Source organism: Ailuropoda melanoleuca, chromosome 1, assembly GCF_002007445.2.
Source record: "Ailuropoda melanoleuca isolate Jingjing chromosome 1, ASM200744v2, whole genome shotgun sequence".
Taxonomy (NCBI): Eukaryota; Metazoa; Chordata; class Mammalia; order Carnivora; family Ursidae; genus Ailuropoda; species Ailuropoda melanoleuca.
In genome coordinates this window covers 157,560,667-157,581,030 of record NC_048218.1, presented here as the reverse complement: position 1 = coordinate 157,581,030, position 20,364 = coordinate 157,560,667, and the positions used below count along the sequence as shown (strand labels likewise).

Genomic DNA, 20,364 nt, shown 5'->3' with positions numbered 1-20,364 from the left:
CAGAGGGGAGGAGGGTGGGGGAATGGGATAGACTGGTGATGGGTAGTAAGGAGGGCACGTATTGCATGGTGAACATGGGTAGTAAGGAGGGCACGTATTGCATGGTGAACTGGGTGTTGTACGCAAGTAATGAATCATCGAACTTTACATCAGAAACCAGGGATGTACTGTATGGTGACTAACATAAAAAAAAAATTAAAAAAATAACTAAAATAAAAGCTTTATAATTTCCCCAAATTCACCTTTATATACATGACACAAATTTTAATATTTCATATTTTCATAATCATTCAACTCAAAATATTTTCTAATTTTTATCCTGATTCCTTTGGCTCATATTGTTTTTCAAAATTTCCAAATAAATGAGATTTTCCAATTTTATTTTTCTTTCAAATTATATAACTACTTTCTTCAGTTTTGTTTTTATACTTCATTTTATATCATCGGTATCTTACTTTTATTTTATTTTATTTTACTGTTGCAAGAACACTTCACATGAGATCTAACCAGTCAACAAATTTTAAGTGTACATTATTGTTGACTATAGGCATAATGTCATAAATCACTAGAGCATAATTATTCACTTGCTCGACTGAAACTTCTTGCTCTTTGATTAGTAACTCCTCATTTCTCTCTCCCTGTAGCCCCTGACAACTACCATTCCTTTTTCTAATTCTATGAATTTGATTATTCTAGTTACCTTATGTAAGCAGAATCATGCAATATTTTTCTTTCTGCAACTGGATTATTTCACTTAGCATAATGTCTTCAAGGTTTCACATATTGCAAAATGTCTTTCCTTTTAAAGGAGGAATAGTATTCCATTGTATCTATATACCACGTTTTCTTATTCATTCATCTGTCAGTGAACATTTAGCTTGTGTCCACATCTTGTCCTTAGTAAATAGTGCTGCAGTGATCATGGGAATGGTATTACCTCTTCAAGATCCTGATCTTGATTCTTTTGGATAAATATCCAAACGTAGAATTGCTGTATCATATGGTAGTTCCATATTTAATTTTTTGAGGTCCCCGTATACTGTTTTCCAGAGCGTTTTGCATTCCCACCAACAGCATGCAAGGGTTCCCATTTCTCCACATCCCTGCCAACACTCATCTTCGGCATTTTTAGTAATAGTCATACTGACAGATGTGCCGTGACATCTCCTTGTGGTTCCAACTTGCATTTATTGATGATTAGTGACATTAAGCATTTTCTCATATTTTTTGTGGCCATTATATGTCTTCTTTGGACAAATTTCTGTTCAAGTTCTTAGCCCATTTTAATATCAGGGTATTAGTATATTTTACTACTGAGCTGTTAAAGAGTTCTTATATACTGTAGAGATGAAAAGCTTACCAGATATATGGTATGCAAATATTTTCTCCAATTCCAGAGATTGCCTTTTCACTCTGCTGATTGTTTCTTTTGCTGTAAAGCTTCTTAATTTGATGTAGTCCTACTTGTTTATTCTTGGTTTTGTTGCCAGGGCTTTTGGTGTCATATCCATGAATCATGAAACTTTTCCTGGTTTGTTTCAGGAATTTTATAGTTTTGGGTCTTACATTTAAATCTTAATACATTTTTTAGTTTATTTTTGTGTATGATGTAAGATAAGGGTCCAGTTTCATTCTTTTTTAAGTAGATATCCAGTTTTCCCAGCACCATTTGTTCAAGAGACTATCCTTTCTCCATTATGTATCCTTGGGACCCTTGCTAAAAATCAGTTGACCACATATGTGCTTTCTATTCTGTTCCCTTGGTCAACAAGTCTGTCTTTATGCATTGCCATACTGTTTTAATTACTGAAGCTGTGTAATCTATTTTGAAATCAGGAGGTATGAAGACTCCAGCTTTGTTCTTCTTTCTAAAGATTGCTTTGTTTACTTGTGGTCTTTTGTGGTTTCATATGAATTAAAAATTTTTGTTCTATTTCTGTAAAAAAATGCCACTGGGATTTTGATAGGGATTGCACTGAATATATTCATCACTTTGTGAAGTATGGGCATTTTAACAATATCAGGTCTTCCAATCCATAAACATGGAATGTCTTTCCATTTGTTTGTGTTATGTAATATTGATTCTGGTTTAATTCATTGCAGTAAGAGGTTATACTCTGTATGAATTCAATTAGTTGAAATTTATTCAAATTTACTTTATGCCCGCAAATACAGTTTGTTCTTGAAAACATTATAAGGGTCCCTAAAAGGAATGATACTCTGCAGCTATTGAGTATGGCCTATTATATAATTCAGTGAGGGCTAGTTTATGAAAGTATTTAAAGCTACATACCTCCTTTTTAATTGTCTTCTTTCTCAATCAGTTTCTGAGAGAAGTGTGTTAAAATCTGTCATTATGATTGTGGTTTTGATTATTTTTCCATTTTTTTTCAATTTTTGCCTGATACGTTTTGAAGCTGTGTTATTAGATACATAACTTTTTTTTTTAAAGATTTTATTTATTCAACAGAGATAGAGACAGCCAGCGAGAGAGGGAACACAAGCAGGGGGAGTGGGAGAGGAAGAAGCAGGCTCATAGCAGAGGAGCCTGATGTGGGGCTCGATCCCATAACTCCAGGATCACACCCTGAGCCGAAGGCAGACGCTTAACCGCTGTGCCACCCAGGCGCCCCTAGATACATAACTTTTGAACAGCATCTCCATGAGTATACAAAGACACTACTGCAGAGCCATAAGGAATAGATGATTTTTTTTTTTAAAGAGTTTATTTATTTATTTGACAGAGATAGAGACAGCCAGTAAGAGAGGGAACACAAGCAGGGGGAGTGGGAGAGGAAGAAGCAGGCTCATAGCAGAGAAGCCTGACGTGGGGCTCGATCCCATAACGCCGGGACCACGCCCCGAGCCGAAGGCAGACGCTCAACCGCTGTGCCACCCAGGTGCCCCTAGACGATCTTTTTAATAAATGGTACAGAATCAACTGTATATTCCCATGAAACAAAAACCACTTGACTTCTACTTCATGCTATATACATATTCAATTCCTGACAGACTGTGCAGTTAAATGTTGAAGTCAAAATTAAGCTTTAAGGAAAGATTGAGAATATTTGCATGGCTTTGGGTAGAAAGAAAACTTTAAAAAAACATAAAAAGAACTAATAAAGGAAATGATAGATTGGTACTACATTCAAAATTACTTTTATTTATCAAAGGACATGATTAAAAGGATAATTAGACAAGATATTTTAACACATTTAACCAACAATGGAATCCATAAAGAACTGCTCAAATCAGTAGGAAAAATGACAATCTGAAAGTGTAGAAAAAACTTAATAGGTACTTCAAAAATGGAATATACAAATAATAAAAAAGTAAATGAAGATCTGCTTTACTTCATTAGCACTATGTCAAGACAAAGCCATGATGATATACTATCACACACTCAAAAGAATGTCTAAAATTTTAAAAGACTGACAATACCAAGTGTTGGAAATATACAGAACCACAGAACAGTCATATGCTGCTGGTGGGAGTATGAATTGTGACAACCACTATGGAAAACAGTTTGTTATTATCTACAACAACTAAACACATGCAAATCCCACAACCCAGCAATACCACTGTGAGATGTATAGTCAACAGAAATGTGTGTATAAACGCATCAAGAAACATACATAAAAAGTCTAATAACATTGTACATAATGGCCCCCAAACTGAAAAATTCCCTATATTCATTAAAAGTAGAATAAAAAAATAAAAAAAAAATAAAAGTAGAATAAACTATGGTATTTTCCTATTCTTTTTATGAAGTGTAGTACTATATAATAGTACAAATGAATGAACTATAACTAGTTGCAATAACATGGATGAATCTCACAAACATAATATTAAGCAAAAGAAGTAATATACAAGAGATATATATTGTATGATTTCATGTATATAAAGTTAAAAATAGGTAAATTAATTATGTTAGAAAACAGAAAATTGGTTACTTTCAGAAAAGAGAAAGGGAGTACTAACTGGGAAAGGAAATATGGGGCCTACTGAAGTGATGAGATTTTATTTCTTGACTTGGTTGATGGATATATATGTGCTTGATCTGTAGTATTTCACTGAGTTGCACATTCATACCTTATACAGTTTTCTGAATATTATACTTCATAGTTAAAGACATTTAAAAAAGAGAATATGTTTTCTGATATAAGGGAATAGGGAAACTAAATCTGGTTTTTGAGTCCATATTTTTTCTACTATACTACCATGCATTTAAGGAAAAAAGTGAGATTATAAGTGCTTCAGCAAAAACAACAAGTTATATTCTTAGATACAGGCTACAGATTCACTTACAAAGGGACTGAAAGATGCACTATAGCATGCAAAGCAACACAGAAAAAATTCAGAAAGGGTTCAGTTGTCAGGATCAAAGATATTGCAGAACTTTGGAAGAATATGATGATCAAGACCAAGAGGATAAGGGAAGTAGTTTGCCAGACAGACCTGACCTTCCATGCTGATGAACTATTATCAATTCCCCAGTGAGGATGGATTGGTGGTTAAAACTCAACTTTCATTTAACTAATTGTCTTAGAGATGTCTGCAATTAGTTGTATATGTTTAATCTGATTGCTTAAGTAAATCTGTTTATAATTTTATCCACATTGTGATTCATGAGTCATTCTCAAAATAACCCCTTTTATTCATTTGAAGTCATTAAAATCCTTGACCAAACAGATTGAAAAAAAAAAAAAAAGTAAATCAGGATGGATTCCATTGATAATCAGGTTACTACACTGACAGACTACTGAGATTATTCAGACTGAGTCTGCCTGCATCCTACCTGCAAGTGGATAATGAAGGGTGATATCACATAGCACTAAAGAAACATCTCTGGCCAAGAGGAATGATATAAATCAAACAAGTCTTATGAGAGTATCAGGAAAACCAAGAAACAAAGGGTACAGTCATGACCATGCAGCCCACGTAAGATACTGAAGGAATGCTTGGATAAAATGAGGATAAGCAGGCTAGAATTTGAGGTTATTACTGAGGTTATTGCTCTATTTATTGCTGGGGCTACCATGACACTGGGGAGCCTGGGTGGCTCAATCAGTTGAGCGTCTGCCTCTTGGTTTTGGCTCAGGTCATGATCTCATGGGTTGTGGGATGAGCCCAGCATCAGTCTCTGTGCTTAGTGGGGAGTCGGCTTGGGGATTCTCTCATTCAACTCCCCCCAACCCTGCCCTGTTCTGTAAAATAAATAAATATTAAACAACAACAACAACAAAGCTATCATGACACAAAATATCACCTAATTAATGGAAGAAGGAAGACTATGAAGAAGTGCCTCTATTCACTATCATATCCACATAGTATGCCATAGTTTCTATGACATTGAACTATGGAAAATTTGGACTTAGTGGCATAATTAAACATTATTAAACCTGTAGCGAGAACTAGCTAAATAATTAAAAATGAACTTAAATGTTAAAAGGAGGCATAGCGGTCCATTGGAAAGAGGATAACGAATGCAATTAGTTGGATAATTCACACTATCAATATTTTTAAGCCTTGAGGTAAGATTATGGATGTGCAATACAATAAGAAAACATTTCGGACCACAGCTGAGTTAGGAAAATACTATATATATATAGAAAGGTGCACGTTAAAATGAAGTTTCAATAACACTGAAGGGAAGTTTGATTCCCACAGTGCTTTATGTGTAGTTTCCTAACACAATGCTCATAGTTTAGATATTGATTTTTATAAAGAAGGCTTAATTCATTCTATATGCCAAAAGCCTTGTTTCTTTGTCCTTGTTTTTCAAATAAGCTTAAATTTGATAGTTATACTTGGTAAGTCGTCCTGTTTGATTGTCTTTGATCCTCAGTTTTCTTCCCTCCGCACGTGTTTTTTAATTTTCTCTTCTTTAATCTAATTTGCATGTTTTTAAACTGCTTTTCCTCACTTTTTTTTGTTTGTTTAGTAAAAAGATTTGTACTATACTCTTTTCCAAATGTCAATTTTTCTGCTAAGAAGACCTGTTTCACATCATGTAGCGGTGGTGTGCTGGTAAATGTTTAACAGAAAAAGCTGTAATTTGTAGCATTTGCTGAATTCCATGCTGTAAATATTCCCACCAATGCCTATTTCAAGATATCAGTGTGATGTCACTGAATTCAGATTTGAGTAGAGATATACACGCACTTAGCTCTGACAAGATATTGAGGGCTAGCTCTAACATATCACTGACAGACTATTGTTTTGTTTATTGATAATCAGGGGAAAACTCTGCCTAATGATTATTTAAGAAACTCTTTTTTTCTTGTATGACAGTTTGCCTTTTTAAAAAATTACACACTGCTTTGTTGTTATTTCATCCCAAATAATGGGGCTTATTTGTTCCAGTCTTCCATATTTTCCACAGAAATTCCAATTCCTTATCATATTCCACACCACAGATGCAGCTTCATTATTTACTTTTATTCCACTCAAAGCAGACTTTCCTCTGCCAAAAGCAAAACAAACCCAAAACAGAGCCACCCACAATTCCAAGAAGTCTTAATCTCTTTATCTATGTATTTTTACTACAACAGATAAATCCTTCCCTTTGATTTTAGCTTGTCAAAATCTCATTTTTATTCAAGACCAAGGTTAAATGTTACCTCTATTAAAATATTCCTCCATCCTCATAGTTAAAAACAAAAGTTCCTATATTACATTCCCAAAGTGTTTTGTTTATATTGCTTTTAATGTTACTTGCATTAGAACTTTTGAGAAAAAAATAGATGTCCAATAAAAAACTACTGAATGAATGGGCAGATAAATGAATGTCATAACATGTTTGTTTCACCACTGAAAAGATGCTTTCTTTCTTTTATTGGTAATTGGAACCCTATGAAGTATCTAGGTTCCCAGCCCACATTCCTTTTAACACCTTCTGGAAAGCCTAAAGACAAACAGCCTATAAGATCTACATGATGGAGTTTTGAATTATCTAGATATCTTCTACTTTACTTGGCATTTTCTAAAACAGATAAACAAAAAAAATCCACATATCACTTCGGTCCTGCTTCTTATAAACCTTATAGAATATAAGAAATGCAACATCACAGGCCATATCTACAATGGAAAGTATCTTCAAATAATATTTTCCAAAACATTTTTACTCTCTTTAAATTATTCATACATTCTCTTTCAGAGAATGGATAGGATTCAAAGTCTAAAAGAGAAACCATGGAAAAACTTATTCTAAATTATCATACACTGTCCCTGTATTAAATTCTCCCTTTCTCTACTCATGAATTCTAACTATTTAAGAGATTGCGGTCTTTGCCAGATTCACACCAATTCCCCAGTGGAGTCACTCATACATAATCTGAAGGATGAAAAGATGGCAAAACTTCTTTATTTAAAATCTAAAGCAAACAAACCCCTGATGACCAACTGGACAGTCCCATCTCAAGAGTTCACCTCAGGGATGCTGTCAACACCCATTAGGGTTAATTCAAGAGACTTTTTCAGGATCCTTAGAGCAAAAAGTTACCTTGGGAAGATTATCAACATATACAACCACTAAGTGTAACCGTTCCTGCTGAAATCCAAGTCAGATAAAAGCAGCTGAGCCTATTCAACAGGAGACTGCAGTTATTACAAAGAAGAGGAGAAAGAGAAAAAGAAAACAGAGAGAGGAAGGCAAGAAGGGAAAGAGTGAAAGAAAAAGAGAAAGGAAGGAAGAGAGGGAGGGAGGAAGAGGGGCACCTGGGTGGCTCAGTTGATTAAGTGTCTGCCTTTGGTGCAGGTTATAATCCCAGGGTCCTGGGATTGAGCCTGCACCAGACTCCCTACTCCGAGGGCAGTCTGCCTCTCCCTCTCCCTCTCCCTCCACCTCTCTTCTTGCTCGTGTTCTCTCTCTCTCAAATAAATAAATAAAATCTTAAAAAGAGAGAGAGAAAGAGAGAAAGAGAGAAAGAGGAAGGGACGAAAGAAAGAAAGAGGGACGGAGGGAGAAAGGGAGAAGGAGAGAAGGAAGGAGTAAAAGACAAACCTTAATAAGAGTGAAGGAGATGTAAAAAAAGCTATAGTCGATATTTTAATAGCATTGTATGGTGACAGATGGTAGCTACACTTGCAGGGAGCATAGCATAACATGGCAAAAAGCTGAATCACTCCATTATACCCTTGAAACTAATGTTAAATATTGTTTGTCAACTCTACTCAAATACAAAACATTTTTAAAAAAGAAAAAAACATGCCACAGACTCAAATATAAGGGCTGAACCTTCAGTATCAGAGGCTGTAGCATCATCCCAACAACTTCCATGTCAACAGCAATTTGTTTTTTTCTCTAACAAGCTTAAAACTGTCATTTATTCTGTTTTGACAGGTGGCCTTTTAATGGCCATGTTTCCAACTTACTACCCAAGGCGCTTCCTACTATACATCCTCTCCTTTCTTTTACCTGCCTGAAGTTTTTCAATGTTTTCGTTTTAGATTCCATAGGAATGCCAACGGTTTAAGCTTTTCTCACCTCTTGGAAACATTTCTTTCAGGGGAAGCAACCCAGGGTGCTGTTAATTGGCTTTGCATAACAGTAGGCAAATCTGGCCTTAAAGTAACTGTGCCATTGTTTGCTAGCCAGCACAAATGCAGACTACCAAAATCATTTTCCCTGAGAACCTCACAAATATTTCTATTACTGATTCTAAAAATGATGTAACTATTTGCATAAGGATCTCTGATGCTATTTCAAGCAAACTGACTCTTCTGATTTAGATAGTCACTTCAATTTCTTGCAACCCCCAAGCTGGTGTTTCTTTTTATTTTTTAATAATAATATTTTTTTTATTATATTATGTTAGTCACCATACAGTACATCCCTGGTTTTTGATGTAAAGTTCCATGATACATTAGTTGCGTGTAACACCCAGTGCACCATGTAATACGTGCCCTCCTTACTACCCATCACCAGCCTATCCCATTCCCCCACCCCCCTCCCCTCTGAAGCCCTCAGTTTGTTTCCCAGAGTCCATAATCTCTCATGCTTCATTCCCCCTTCTGATTACCCCCCCTTTCTTTATCCCTTTCTTTTCCTACTGATCTTCCTACTTATGTTCCATAAATGAGTGAAACCAAGCTGGTGTTTCTAAGCGCTTCACTGAGGAAGTTCAAAAATATTCATCATACACTGACTGGACTGATAAATCTAAGCTCTGAACTTTGCTAAGAAAAAGAAAAAAATGGACTTCTGGTATGTCTTCAAAATCATTGCCTAAAGGAATTTTCTGTACCATGCTCAAATTAGTTTTAATCCAATAGTATATTACTTTGACTGACCTTGTGCATATTTCTTAAAAGAATAGCTAAAAGATGTTTTGCTAACTAGATCACTTTCATGATAAAAATATTTGAAAAGAAAAATACCTATTTTGGTTGCATCACTTAGATAACTTAATTTTTAAAAATCAAGTTTTTTGGTACCCATCTATATATTTACACTAAGATGCAGAGCCAAGAGTTCCTGCTGATTTTATAATTCCTTTGGGTTATGTAATACATATTATTCTGCTGATAATAAGTCATATGAAGCAGCGTTTTGCTGTATTGACATGGCCTGGCCAAGAACAACAAGGAAAAGAAAAAGCATTCAAAAAACTGGCAAAATGTTTATGAATTCTAATCTCCTGCACATGAATAAATACATCTGACAAAGTGCAGAGTCCCTCAAAAAGGCCCTTCTTGACCTTCCTAATTTGAGTTCAATTGCATGTTCAGTGTTGAGAAGCCAAAGCAGGTTCTGCCAATGTTTTTAGCTAAAGCTTTAGTACATTTTGCTATTTGTAAAAGTGAAATCCCAGATAATAAGTTATAATTGCCCTATTAATCACTTGAAAAGGGAGTTTGGAGGGAAACTGGGATTTGAAATTGCAATAATTGGTATTTGAAAGATTTTTTTTTTAATTATCTTACCTAGACCTTACTACATAAAACTACTGTGAAAACTACATGTATGCACTTTTTAAAATGATGAAGTACATGCAATATGCCTTATTAAATATTATTTTTTTCTAAAAGAATGAAATTTAAAACTTCTATATAGTCATGCTGTTAGTCATGATGACCTTTGAACTGGAAAAAACATATAGAAAGCCAGACCTTGGATTATAAATTATATTGTCAATGAAAGTGAGAAGAACTCTTTGTTTCTTAAGTTGTTTCAAGCATTACATTTTCATTTCCTTTTTTCAAATGAATTATAATGCACAACACACATGTATTTTTCTTCCATTTTTCATTAAAAAAAAATCTTTCTTTTCCTAAGCTTTGTTCCTCTGCATACTGATAGACGTGACACACCAAAATTTACCTTTCAAAGTTCAATATACCAAATCCATCTGTTTCCCTTAAGGTATCTTGTGGGAAATTTATAATCTTATTTATATTCCAAAGAAATCTCAATGGAAAAAAAAATACAGAAAACCAGAGATTATTTAAACTTGTCTTCCTTTAGTTCATGATACACAAATTTTAGATTGTGCTTATGCAATTAAATATAGTCAATGAAAAAAGACAAGGTGGTATTTAGGGTATTATAATAACTAAAGCAAATTTACTATAAGATGTCCAGATGTTAGAGTTGATTAGATTGTCAATATAGCCCAAAATAATCATTTCAATCATCATTTACTGGAATTTTTAGTGCCTGTGCATCCACATGGGCATGTTTAAGATTGATCAATGACATTTTTATCCCTTCCTCTATATCAAGCCTGGTCTTTCTAAAAATGCAGAGAAAAGGTATAGAGTAGATTTGAGAATAGGTCCCAAACTTTAAATTAGGGGACACTGTTCTAATATCACTAATTGCTCTATGAAAACAGTCTATCTTATCGCTAGGAATAGCCCATATGAGAAAATGACCACAGACATCCCAATCAAAAGGTCATGCAGTTGAAGGAAGGTAGAAACCACAACCATTTAGCTTTTTAGTATATTCAGACAAATTAAGAAAACCATGTAACTCACACAACTGACTTGAATGTGTTCTGAAGTACAGTCATTTTTTTAAAGAAAGAGACCACACACACAAAAAAAATTACTCCATTCTCCCTGGAAATCCTCCCTTGGAAGAATAAAGTAGGCCAAGTGTAAAGATTACCAGCACATAGAAATAGAATCTCATTTGAATGGATGTGCTCAAAGAGAGCCAGTGAAATCCATAATTTCCTTTCACATAGTTGGAAAAGTACTTGGCTTTTACAACCGGGTAACATTTTTTTCTGGGCAGGTCAATCATCCATGGAGCCACAATCCACAACCTACTGTGATTTTCTGCACATCTGGCATAAGCCTTTATAATGTAAATATTAAAACCAGTCTGCTTCTCTAAAATGTTTCCATATTTAAAATCAAATACGTAAGTTGAGACTGTAGGTGAATATGCAAAATATGTTTTCTGGTAGGCAAATAGAGCAGCTCAACATTAACTGACAAGATAGAAGTAGCATTTATTTTTTGCACTCCTTTATTGCCATACATGCAAAAAAAAAATGCCCAACATTATTTTTTAAATCATTTGTTCATAGGAAACTCAGAAGGACTGCAATATTTAGAAAATCTTAGACACCCTAAAATTCGTGATCTGAAATAGCAATTCACTAATAATAATATTAATCATTAGATGGCTACACCCTTGAGTTATTGTGCTGTCTAAAATTATATAACAGAATAAAGACTTAAAGACTGCTCAAGTTTTCTTATATTTTCCTCAAGATAAAAAATGTACATATTTACTTCAATAAATATGGCACAATAATCATGTTGAAGCACTACCGATCTGTAAGATAAAGATGACAATAAGACTTATGTGTTCAGCGTGCAGAAGAAAAATATACTTTTTTCCCTTTCATAAATACTACAGGCAAAAGCATAAGTCACTGTTAAAAAACAATATGCATGACAGATTTAAAAAATGATTTTGAATATGTTTATTTTGTAAGTGGTCATATTGCAAGTTCATGAAAAAAAAGTAAAACATATAAAACAGTCTTAACACTTGTATACATTGATTATAAAAAATAGTCACTCTGGAAAACTGTATGGAGGTTCCTCAAAAAAGTTAAAAAGAGCTACCCTATGACCCAGCAACTACACTACTAGGTATTTATCCAAAGGATACAAAAACAGTGATTTGAAGGGGCACATGTACCCCAAAGTTTATAGCAACACTGTCCACAATAGCCAAAATATGGAAAGACCCCAGATGTTTGTCAACAGATGAATGGATAAAGACAATCTAGTGTGTGTGTGTGTGTGTGTATGTGTATATACATCATATATATATATATGAATATTAGCCATCAAAAAGAATGAACTCTTGACATTTGCAATGATATGGACAGAACTACAGTGTATTATGCTAAGCGAAGTAAGTCAGTAAGAGAAAGACAAATACCATATGATTTCACTCATATGTAGAATTTAAGAAATAAAATAGGTGAACATAGGGGAAGGGAAGGAAAAACAAAATAAGGTAAAAACAGAGAGGGAAGCAAACCACAAGGGACTCTTAACTATAGGAAACAAACTGAGGGTTGTTGGAGGGGAGATGGGTGGGGGGATGGGGTGACCGGGTGATGGGCATTAAGGAGGGTACCTGATAAGGAGAACTGGGTGTTATATGCAACTGAGGAATCATTAAATTCTAACCCTGAAACTAATAATACACTAGATGTTAACTAAATTGAATCAAAAAAGTAAAAAAAAAAGCAGCTGTGAAGATGGTCACTGAGGTCAGGAAAGCAATGTAGGAACAAAGTGAAAGTTTCAACAAAGAGATTGAGAATATTAAAAGGTAACAAACAAAAAATCACAGAACTAAAGAATACTATAACTGAACTGAAAAAGTCAACAGAAGAGTGCAAGAGCAGACTAGATCAAATGAAAGAAAAGGTCAGTGAATTCAAAGACAGGGCAGTGAAACTCATCCAGTCAAAATAGCAAAAAGAAAGAAAGAATGAAAAACAGGAAAGATAGCTTAAAGGACTTATGGGACAGACACCATGAAGCATATCAAAGGAATTACAGGAGTTCCAGAAGGAGAAGAGAAAGGGCCAGAAAGCTTATTTGAAGAAATAGTGGTTAAAAACTATCCTTACCTGGGGAGAGAAACAGACGTGCAAAGATAGAAATTCCAAAGAGTACCAAATTAGATGGATCTAAAGAGACCAACACCAAGGCACATTAAATTTTCAGAAGTTAACAACAAAGAGAGAATCTTAAAAACAGCAAGAGAAAAGCAACTTGCCACAGATAGAGGAATCTCATTAAGATTATGAGGGGATTTCTCAGCAAAAACCTTAAAGATCAGAAAGAGTGGCAAGATATATTCAAAGTGCAGTAAGAAAAAGCTGCTGATCAAGAATACTCTACCCAAAAAAGCAGTCATTAAGAATTGAAGGATAGATACAATTTTGCAGACAAACAAAGCTGAAGTAGTCATCATCATTAGATTGCCCTTACAAGAGTTGTTAAAGGGAGTTCCTCAAGCTGAAATGAAAGAATATTAAACTAGTAACATAAAAATGTATGAAAGTATAAAATTCACTGATAAAGGTAAACATGTAATTAAATTCAGAATACTCTAATATTATAATGATAGTGGGAAATCATAACTTTAGTGTAAAGGTTAAAAGACAAAAGTATTAAAAATAGCTATAACCACAATAATTTGTTAATGAATACACAATATAAAAAGGTATAAACTGTGATATCAAAAACATAAATTGTGGGAAGGGAGTGTAAAAATGTACTTTCTATACACATTAGAGTTAGGATGTTATCAGTCTAAAATACACTATTATAACTGTAAGATTTTTGCAAGCCTCATGGTAACCACGAAGCAAAAAACTATAGAAGTATATAAAAGACAGAGAAATCAAAACATAACACTATGGGAAATCATCAATGTACAAAAAAAGACAGCAGGAGAAGAAAGGAACCATAAAACTGCCAAAAAACAATAAGATAGCAAAAGTAAGCCTGTACATATCAATTCCTACTTCAAATTTAATGGACTAAAATCTCAAACCAGAAAACACAGAGTGGTTAAATGAATACAAAAATAAGACTGAACTATATGCTGCCTACAAGAGAATAGCTTCAGATTTAAGTATACACAGACTGAAAATGAAAGGATGGAGAAGATGTTCCATGCCAGTGGAAACCAGAAGAAAGCAGGGGTAGGTATGTGTATATCAGAAAAAATACACTGTAAGTTAAAACCTGTAATAAGAGACAAAGAAGGTCATTATATCATGACAAAGGGGTCAATTTATCAAGAGTATTTAACACTTGTAAATACGCACCCAACATAGAAGCAGCTAAACTTATAAAGCAGATATTAACAGACTGAAGAAAGAAATACACATAAATACAATATTAGGGGACTTTAATACCCCACTTTCAATAATGGATAGGTCAGCCAGACAGAAAATTAATAAAGAAATATTGGACTTAAATTATGCTTTAGACGATATGGACCTAAAAGACTATACAGAGCAGCAGAAAATACATTCTTCTCAAGCACATATGTAACATTCTCCAGGAAAAATTATATATTAGGCCATAAACCAGTCTCAGCAAATTTTAAAAGAATGAAATCATTCCAAGTAACTTTTCTGACCACAATGGCATAAAACTAGAAATCAATGACAAAAAGAAAACTGGAATACTCACAAATATGTGGTAATTTAATAACATGCTCCTGAACAACCAATAGGTCAAAGAAATGAAAGGAGAAATGAAAAAATCTTGAGACAAATGAAAACGGAAACACAACATACTAAAACTTATGGGATGCAGCAAACAATAGAAAAACATCAATGAAACTAAGAGCTGGTTTTAGGAAAAGATATACAAAACTGATAAACCTTTAACTAGACTAAGAGAAAAAGAGAAAAGCCTCAATTAATAAAATCAGATTTGAAAGAGGAGACATGACACCTTATAACATAGAAATCCAAAGGATAAGAAACTACTATGAACAATTATACATCAATAAATTATACAGTGTAGAAGAAATGTATAAATTCCTAGAAATATAAAACCTATCAAGATGGAATTCTGAAAAAATAGAAAATATGAACAGACTAATAACTAGAAGGGATACTGAATCATTAATCACAAACCTCCCCAAAAAGAAAAGTCCAGAATCAGATGGCTTCACTGGAGAATTCTACCAAATATTGAAGTGCTAATACCCATCCTTCTCAAGCTCATCCAAAAAACTGAATAGAAGGGATGATGTCTGAACTCATTTTAGGAGGCCAGTATTTCCCTGACACCAAAGCCAGTAAAGGACACTATAGGGAAAGAAATTGCAGGCCAATATCTCTGATGAACATAGATGAAAAAACTTTCAACGAAATATTAGCAGACTGAATACAACATTACATTAAAAGGACCACACACCGTGATCAAGTGGGACTTACTCAAGGGATGCAAGAATGGTTCAACATACAAAAATCAACCAATGTGATACAATACATTAACAAAATGAAGGATAAAAATCATATAATCATCTCAATAGATGCAGACAAAGCATCTGACAATACTCAACATCTTTTATGATTAAAAAATCTCAACAAATTCAGAATAGAAGGAACATACTTCAACATAATAAATGCCATATATGACAAGCCTAGAGCTAACACCATATCTAAGATCAAGAACAAGATAAGGATGCCCGCTTTTGCTTTCAACATAGTATTCTAAGTATGATCTAGAACAATTAATCAAGGAAAATAAATAAAAGGCATCCAAATTGGAAAGGAAGAAGGAAAACTGTCTCTAATCGCAGATGACATGATATATATGAAAAACTCTAAAGACTCTGCCACAAAACTATTAGAATTAATAAACAAATTCAGTAAAGTTGCAGAAGGCAAAGTCGATATAAAAATCAGTTTTTATATACCAATAGTGAACTATCTGAAGAAGAAATAAAACAATCTTTTTTACAATGGTATCATAAACAATAAAATACTTAAGAGACAAATGTATCCAAGGAAGTGAAAGGTCTATACAACAAAAACTATACGGTAATTGATGAAAGAAACTGAAGAAGACACAAAAAAATGGAAAGATATCCCATGTTCACGGATGAGGAGTTAATATTATTAAAATGTTCGTATTACCCAAAGCAATCTATAGAGTCAATCCAATCCTTATCAAAAGGCATTTTTTTTACAGAAATAGAAAATAAATTCCAAAACTCATATGAAACCACAAAGACCCCAAACTTGTGAAGGGATCTTGAGAAGGAACAATAATGCTGGAGTCATTACACTTCTTGATTTCAAATATACTACAAGTAATCAACGCACTATGGTATTGGCATTAAAACAGATATACAGATTAATGGAACAGAAAAAAGGGCCCAAAATAAACTCATGCACATATAGTAGATTAATTTTCAACAAAGGATCCAGGAATATACAATGGGGAAGGAATAGTCTCTTTAATAAATGGTGTTGGTAAAACTGAACAGCCATACACAAAAGAATACAACGGGACTCCTATCTTACATCATACAAATTGATTAAAAATTTAAATGTAAGATTTGAAACCATAAAACTCTTAGAAGAAAACATAGGAGGTAATCTTGACATTAGCCTTGGCAATGTTTTTTTGGATCTGACACCAAAAGTAAAGGCAACGAAAGCAAGCAAGCAAACAAAAAGTGGGACTATATCAAGCTTAAAAACTTCTGCACAGCAAAGCTGAGTAAAATGAAAAGATAAGCTATGGAATGGGAGAAAATATTTGCAAAGCATATATCCAATAAGAGGTTAAGATCTAAAATGTACAAAGAACTCATACAATTCAATAGCAAAAAACACAAAAAAACAAAAAACAAAAACAAAGGCAAAACCCCAAACAAACCAATTAAAAATGGGCAAAAGGCCCAATTAGATGTTTTTCAAAGAAGACATATAAATGGCCAACGTGTACATGGAAAGGTGATCAATATCAGTAATCATCAGGAAAATGCAAATCAAAATCATAATGAGATATTACCTCATGAATTATCAAAAAGAAAAGAGATAAATGCTGGTGAGGACATGGAGAACAGGGAACATTTGAGCTATGTTGTTGGAAAGGTAAGATGTACAGCCACTATGGAAAACAGCAGGAGATTCCTCAAGAAACTAAAACTACACATTTTATGATATATGATCCACCAATCTTATTCTGGGTATATATCCAAAGGAAATAAAATCACTATCTTGGAGAGATATCTGTACTTCAATGTTTACTGCAGAATTATTTACAATAGTCAAGGTACAGAAACAAACTAAATGTCCATCAACAGATAAGTGGATAAAGAAAATGTGGTGTATACATGTGCGTGTACATACATACAATAGAATATTATTTGATCTTTTGAAAAGAAGAAAATCTTGTCATTTTTGATAACAAATATGGAGGGCATTATACTAAGTGAAATATGCCGGACCGAGAAAAAATACTGCATGCTATCACTTATTTCGACCACTCCCCTCCCCAAAAAAGCAGTCAAACTTGTAGAGACAGAGTAGAATACTGGTTGTCAAGGGCTGGAGGGGTGGGGGTAATAAGGAGAGGTTGATAAAAGGTTTTAAACTTTTAGTTACAGGATGAATAAGGTTTGAGGATCTAATGTATAACATGATGACTATAGTTGATAATACTATATTATATAATTAAAATTTGCTAAGAAAGTAGAATTTAAGCAAACAAACAAAAAGTATGTGAGGTGATGAATGTGTTAATTTAATTTCATGGAAAGAATCATTTCACAATGTGTACATATATCAAGTCATCATATTGTACACTTTTAATGTATATTTTTCAACTATAGTTCAATAAAGATGAAAAAACTTTTTAAAAGCTTTATTTTCTCCCTTGAGCCAACACAATCCTATGGAAAATCTCAAGAGAAATTTTCTTTGAGTTATTTGTTTTTCAGTGTTTCAATGCTCATTAGTTGGGTCAATCCATAAAGCACTTCTCTTCCCAAGAGTTATCTTATTTATTGACCTCACAAATAACCTGATTGAGGAAAGTGCCAAGTGCATTAACTGGACAACAGTTATACCATATAACAGGAGTACATGTAAACTCCTCCTAAAAGCTTATCTTCTTTCTTAAAATTGTAAGAGCAACATTGTGCTTTTTGCTTACATGGGATTAAAAAAAATTAAATATATGGATGCATACATTTCTAGTCCTTTAGCCCTACTCTTGTGTACTTTTAATTTTTTTACCTCGTTTCCTAGAAGGGCATTTACACAGGCTTCTGATGCATCACAGATGGCTGTGAGATCATGTCCTCCTTCTAGAGCCAACACCACGTGTCCATCAGCCAATGTCATCAACTGCTTCGTCAAATGACCAAAGCCTATCATAACACAAACAAAACATTTCAAGGTATTAAATCAAAAGATAATATTACTAGAATCTAATATTGATTGAGCTTTTACCCTGTGTGTGTCCTTTCTCAGCACCTTCCATGGGCTAATTCATTTAATACGTGCAATAACTTAATAAATTAGGTGCCCGTATCATCTATATTTTACAAATGCGGGAACCAAAACCCAAGATCCCACAGATAAGAAGTATCACAACCAATATTTATACCAAACAATATGGGTCCTCACCAGTCCACAGCAGTGCCTTTCACAACACATTCTATAGGTACCTGGATGAAAAACTTGATAGCATTTGGCAAGTGTTAATAAGATGAATAATCTCCTTTGCTTGATTTTTGTTTCCTGCCTCCATCATCTGTCTTACGCTATTATAAAAGGAAGTTTTTCTTTAACATATCACCTCAAATTACATATCTATCACGTTAGATTTTCATAGACATAATTTTGATTATGAAATAGTTGATAAATTTATAAAAATAAATAACATCTATATATGTTACGAAGTATAATGATATGAGAAACACCTGTTCACTCACTTTCTAATTTACGGAAAATACGTTAGCAATACTTTTGAGCCCCTTGTGCACTTCTATTAACATCCCTCCTCCTCTCTGTGGGAAATTAGGATCTTGATTTTGTGTTGATAATTCCTTTGCTTTTTTTTTTTGAACTTTATAAAAATGGTTTTATATTTTCACAACTTGCTCTTTTCATTCAATATCTTGTTAGCTAATCTCTGTTGATCAATGTAGCTATAGTTCTTTGCTGTCTAGTAGGCCATAATAGGAGTATAAAATAATTTATTTACCCAATCTCCTAATGACAGACACTTGCATTTTTTGTTATTACAAACAATGTCTCCAGAACATTTTTATAGCACTCTTGTGGTTCACATGTGCAACAGTGGACTAAAATCACTGTGGCTTAAAATCTGCTAAATAATACTAGATTATTTCTGGAAGGCTATAATCAACCCTACTCTGAGAAGCAGTGCATATGGGAATTCCAGTTTAGTCACATCCTTGCCAATGTTTGGTGTAATTTGCCAAGTAAGTCAGTGAATAATGGCATCTTATGGTGGTTTCATTCAGTTTTAGGAGGGACCTTTCTATTTCTACTTTGAATTAAAGTTTTTATTATAAATAGATGTTAAATTTGTTTACACCAAAATGAGATTTTTTTTCTCTTGTAATTTCATAGTTGTTGTGAGACACATTACATAGTATTTCTAATATTAAGCCATCATTAAATTTACAGAGTCAAATAAGCTTGGTTGTGATGTAATTATCTATTTTGTACACAGCTAGAATTGTTTTACTACTGCTTTGTTTAGGATTTTTTAACCTATGTTCATGAATGGGGTTAATCTATAAATTTTCCAGTCCTGTATTCGCCATGTTGAATTTTGATGTAGTCAGGATCACCTTTATCTGATTTTAGAAAGTTGGTTAGAAATCTCCTGGAAAACCATTTGAGTTTTGTGGTTTTTGAGGAAGATTTTTAACTACTGGTAGAAATACTTTAGCAACTATAGGACTACTCATACTTTCTATATCTGCATAAGTTATATTTTTCTAGAAATTTATTTAAGTGTTCAAATTTATTGAAATAAAGTAGTTTATTTATCATCTTATTTTGGAATTCCAATTAGATGTATGTGGTCATTGTCATTATACTCTCAATGTTTCTTAAGCTTTGTTTCACAATTTTATGTCTCTTTTTGTCCTGAATTATATGTATTTTTATTTCAGATCTACCTTCTAGTCTTTCTTTCTCCACATGTGTCTAATCTACTGTTTAACATTTCTATTGGTATCTTAATTTCAGTGATTATACTGTTGAACTCCAGGTGCTCTATTTGGTTAGATTTCATAATTTCTCAGTTATTTTTATAATTTCCTACTCTTTGCTCATGGTTTTATTTCTTCCTTTT

General features: G+C 33.5%; 2 protein-coding genes across 33 annotated transcripts in view; one reads left to right on the top strand and one right to left on the bottom strand.

The window, feature by feature from the left end:
- The window catches only part of LOC117795269 (trifunctional enzyme subunit beta, mitochondrial-like), a 9,322-nt gene extending 966 nt beyond the window's left edge, over positions 1-8,356 (top strand). Inside the window, exon 2 of the mRNA XM_034639504.1 lies at positions 8,345-8,356. Coding sequence (XP_034495395.1) covers positions 8,345-8,356 — 12 coding nt within the window. The remainder of the gene's footprint in view (positions 1-8,344) is intronic.
- HDAC9 (histone deacetylase 9) overlaps positions 1-20,364 on the bottom strand; it is a 974,909-nt gene that overhangs the window by 127,162 nt on the left and 827,383 nt on the right. For all 32 annotated transcript variants that reach the window (XR_004627984.1, XR_004627978.1, XM_034668867.1 and 29 more), the window contains one exon: positions 18,267-18,400. Coding sequence is in view for 30 of the 32 variants with exons in the window: in XM_034668867.1 (XP_034524758.1) it covers positions 18,267-18,400 (134 nt within the window). In the remaining 2 variants the exon portion in view is untranslated. The remainder of the gene's footprint in view (positions 1-18,266; positions 18,401-20,364) is intronic.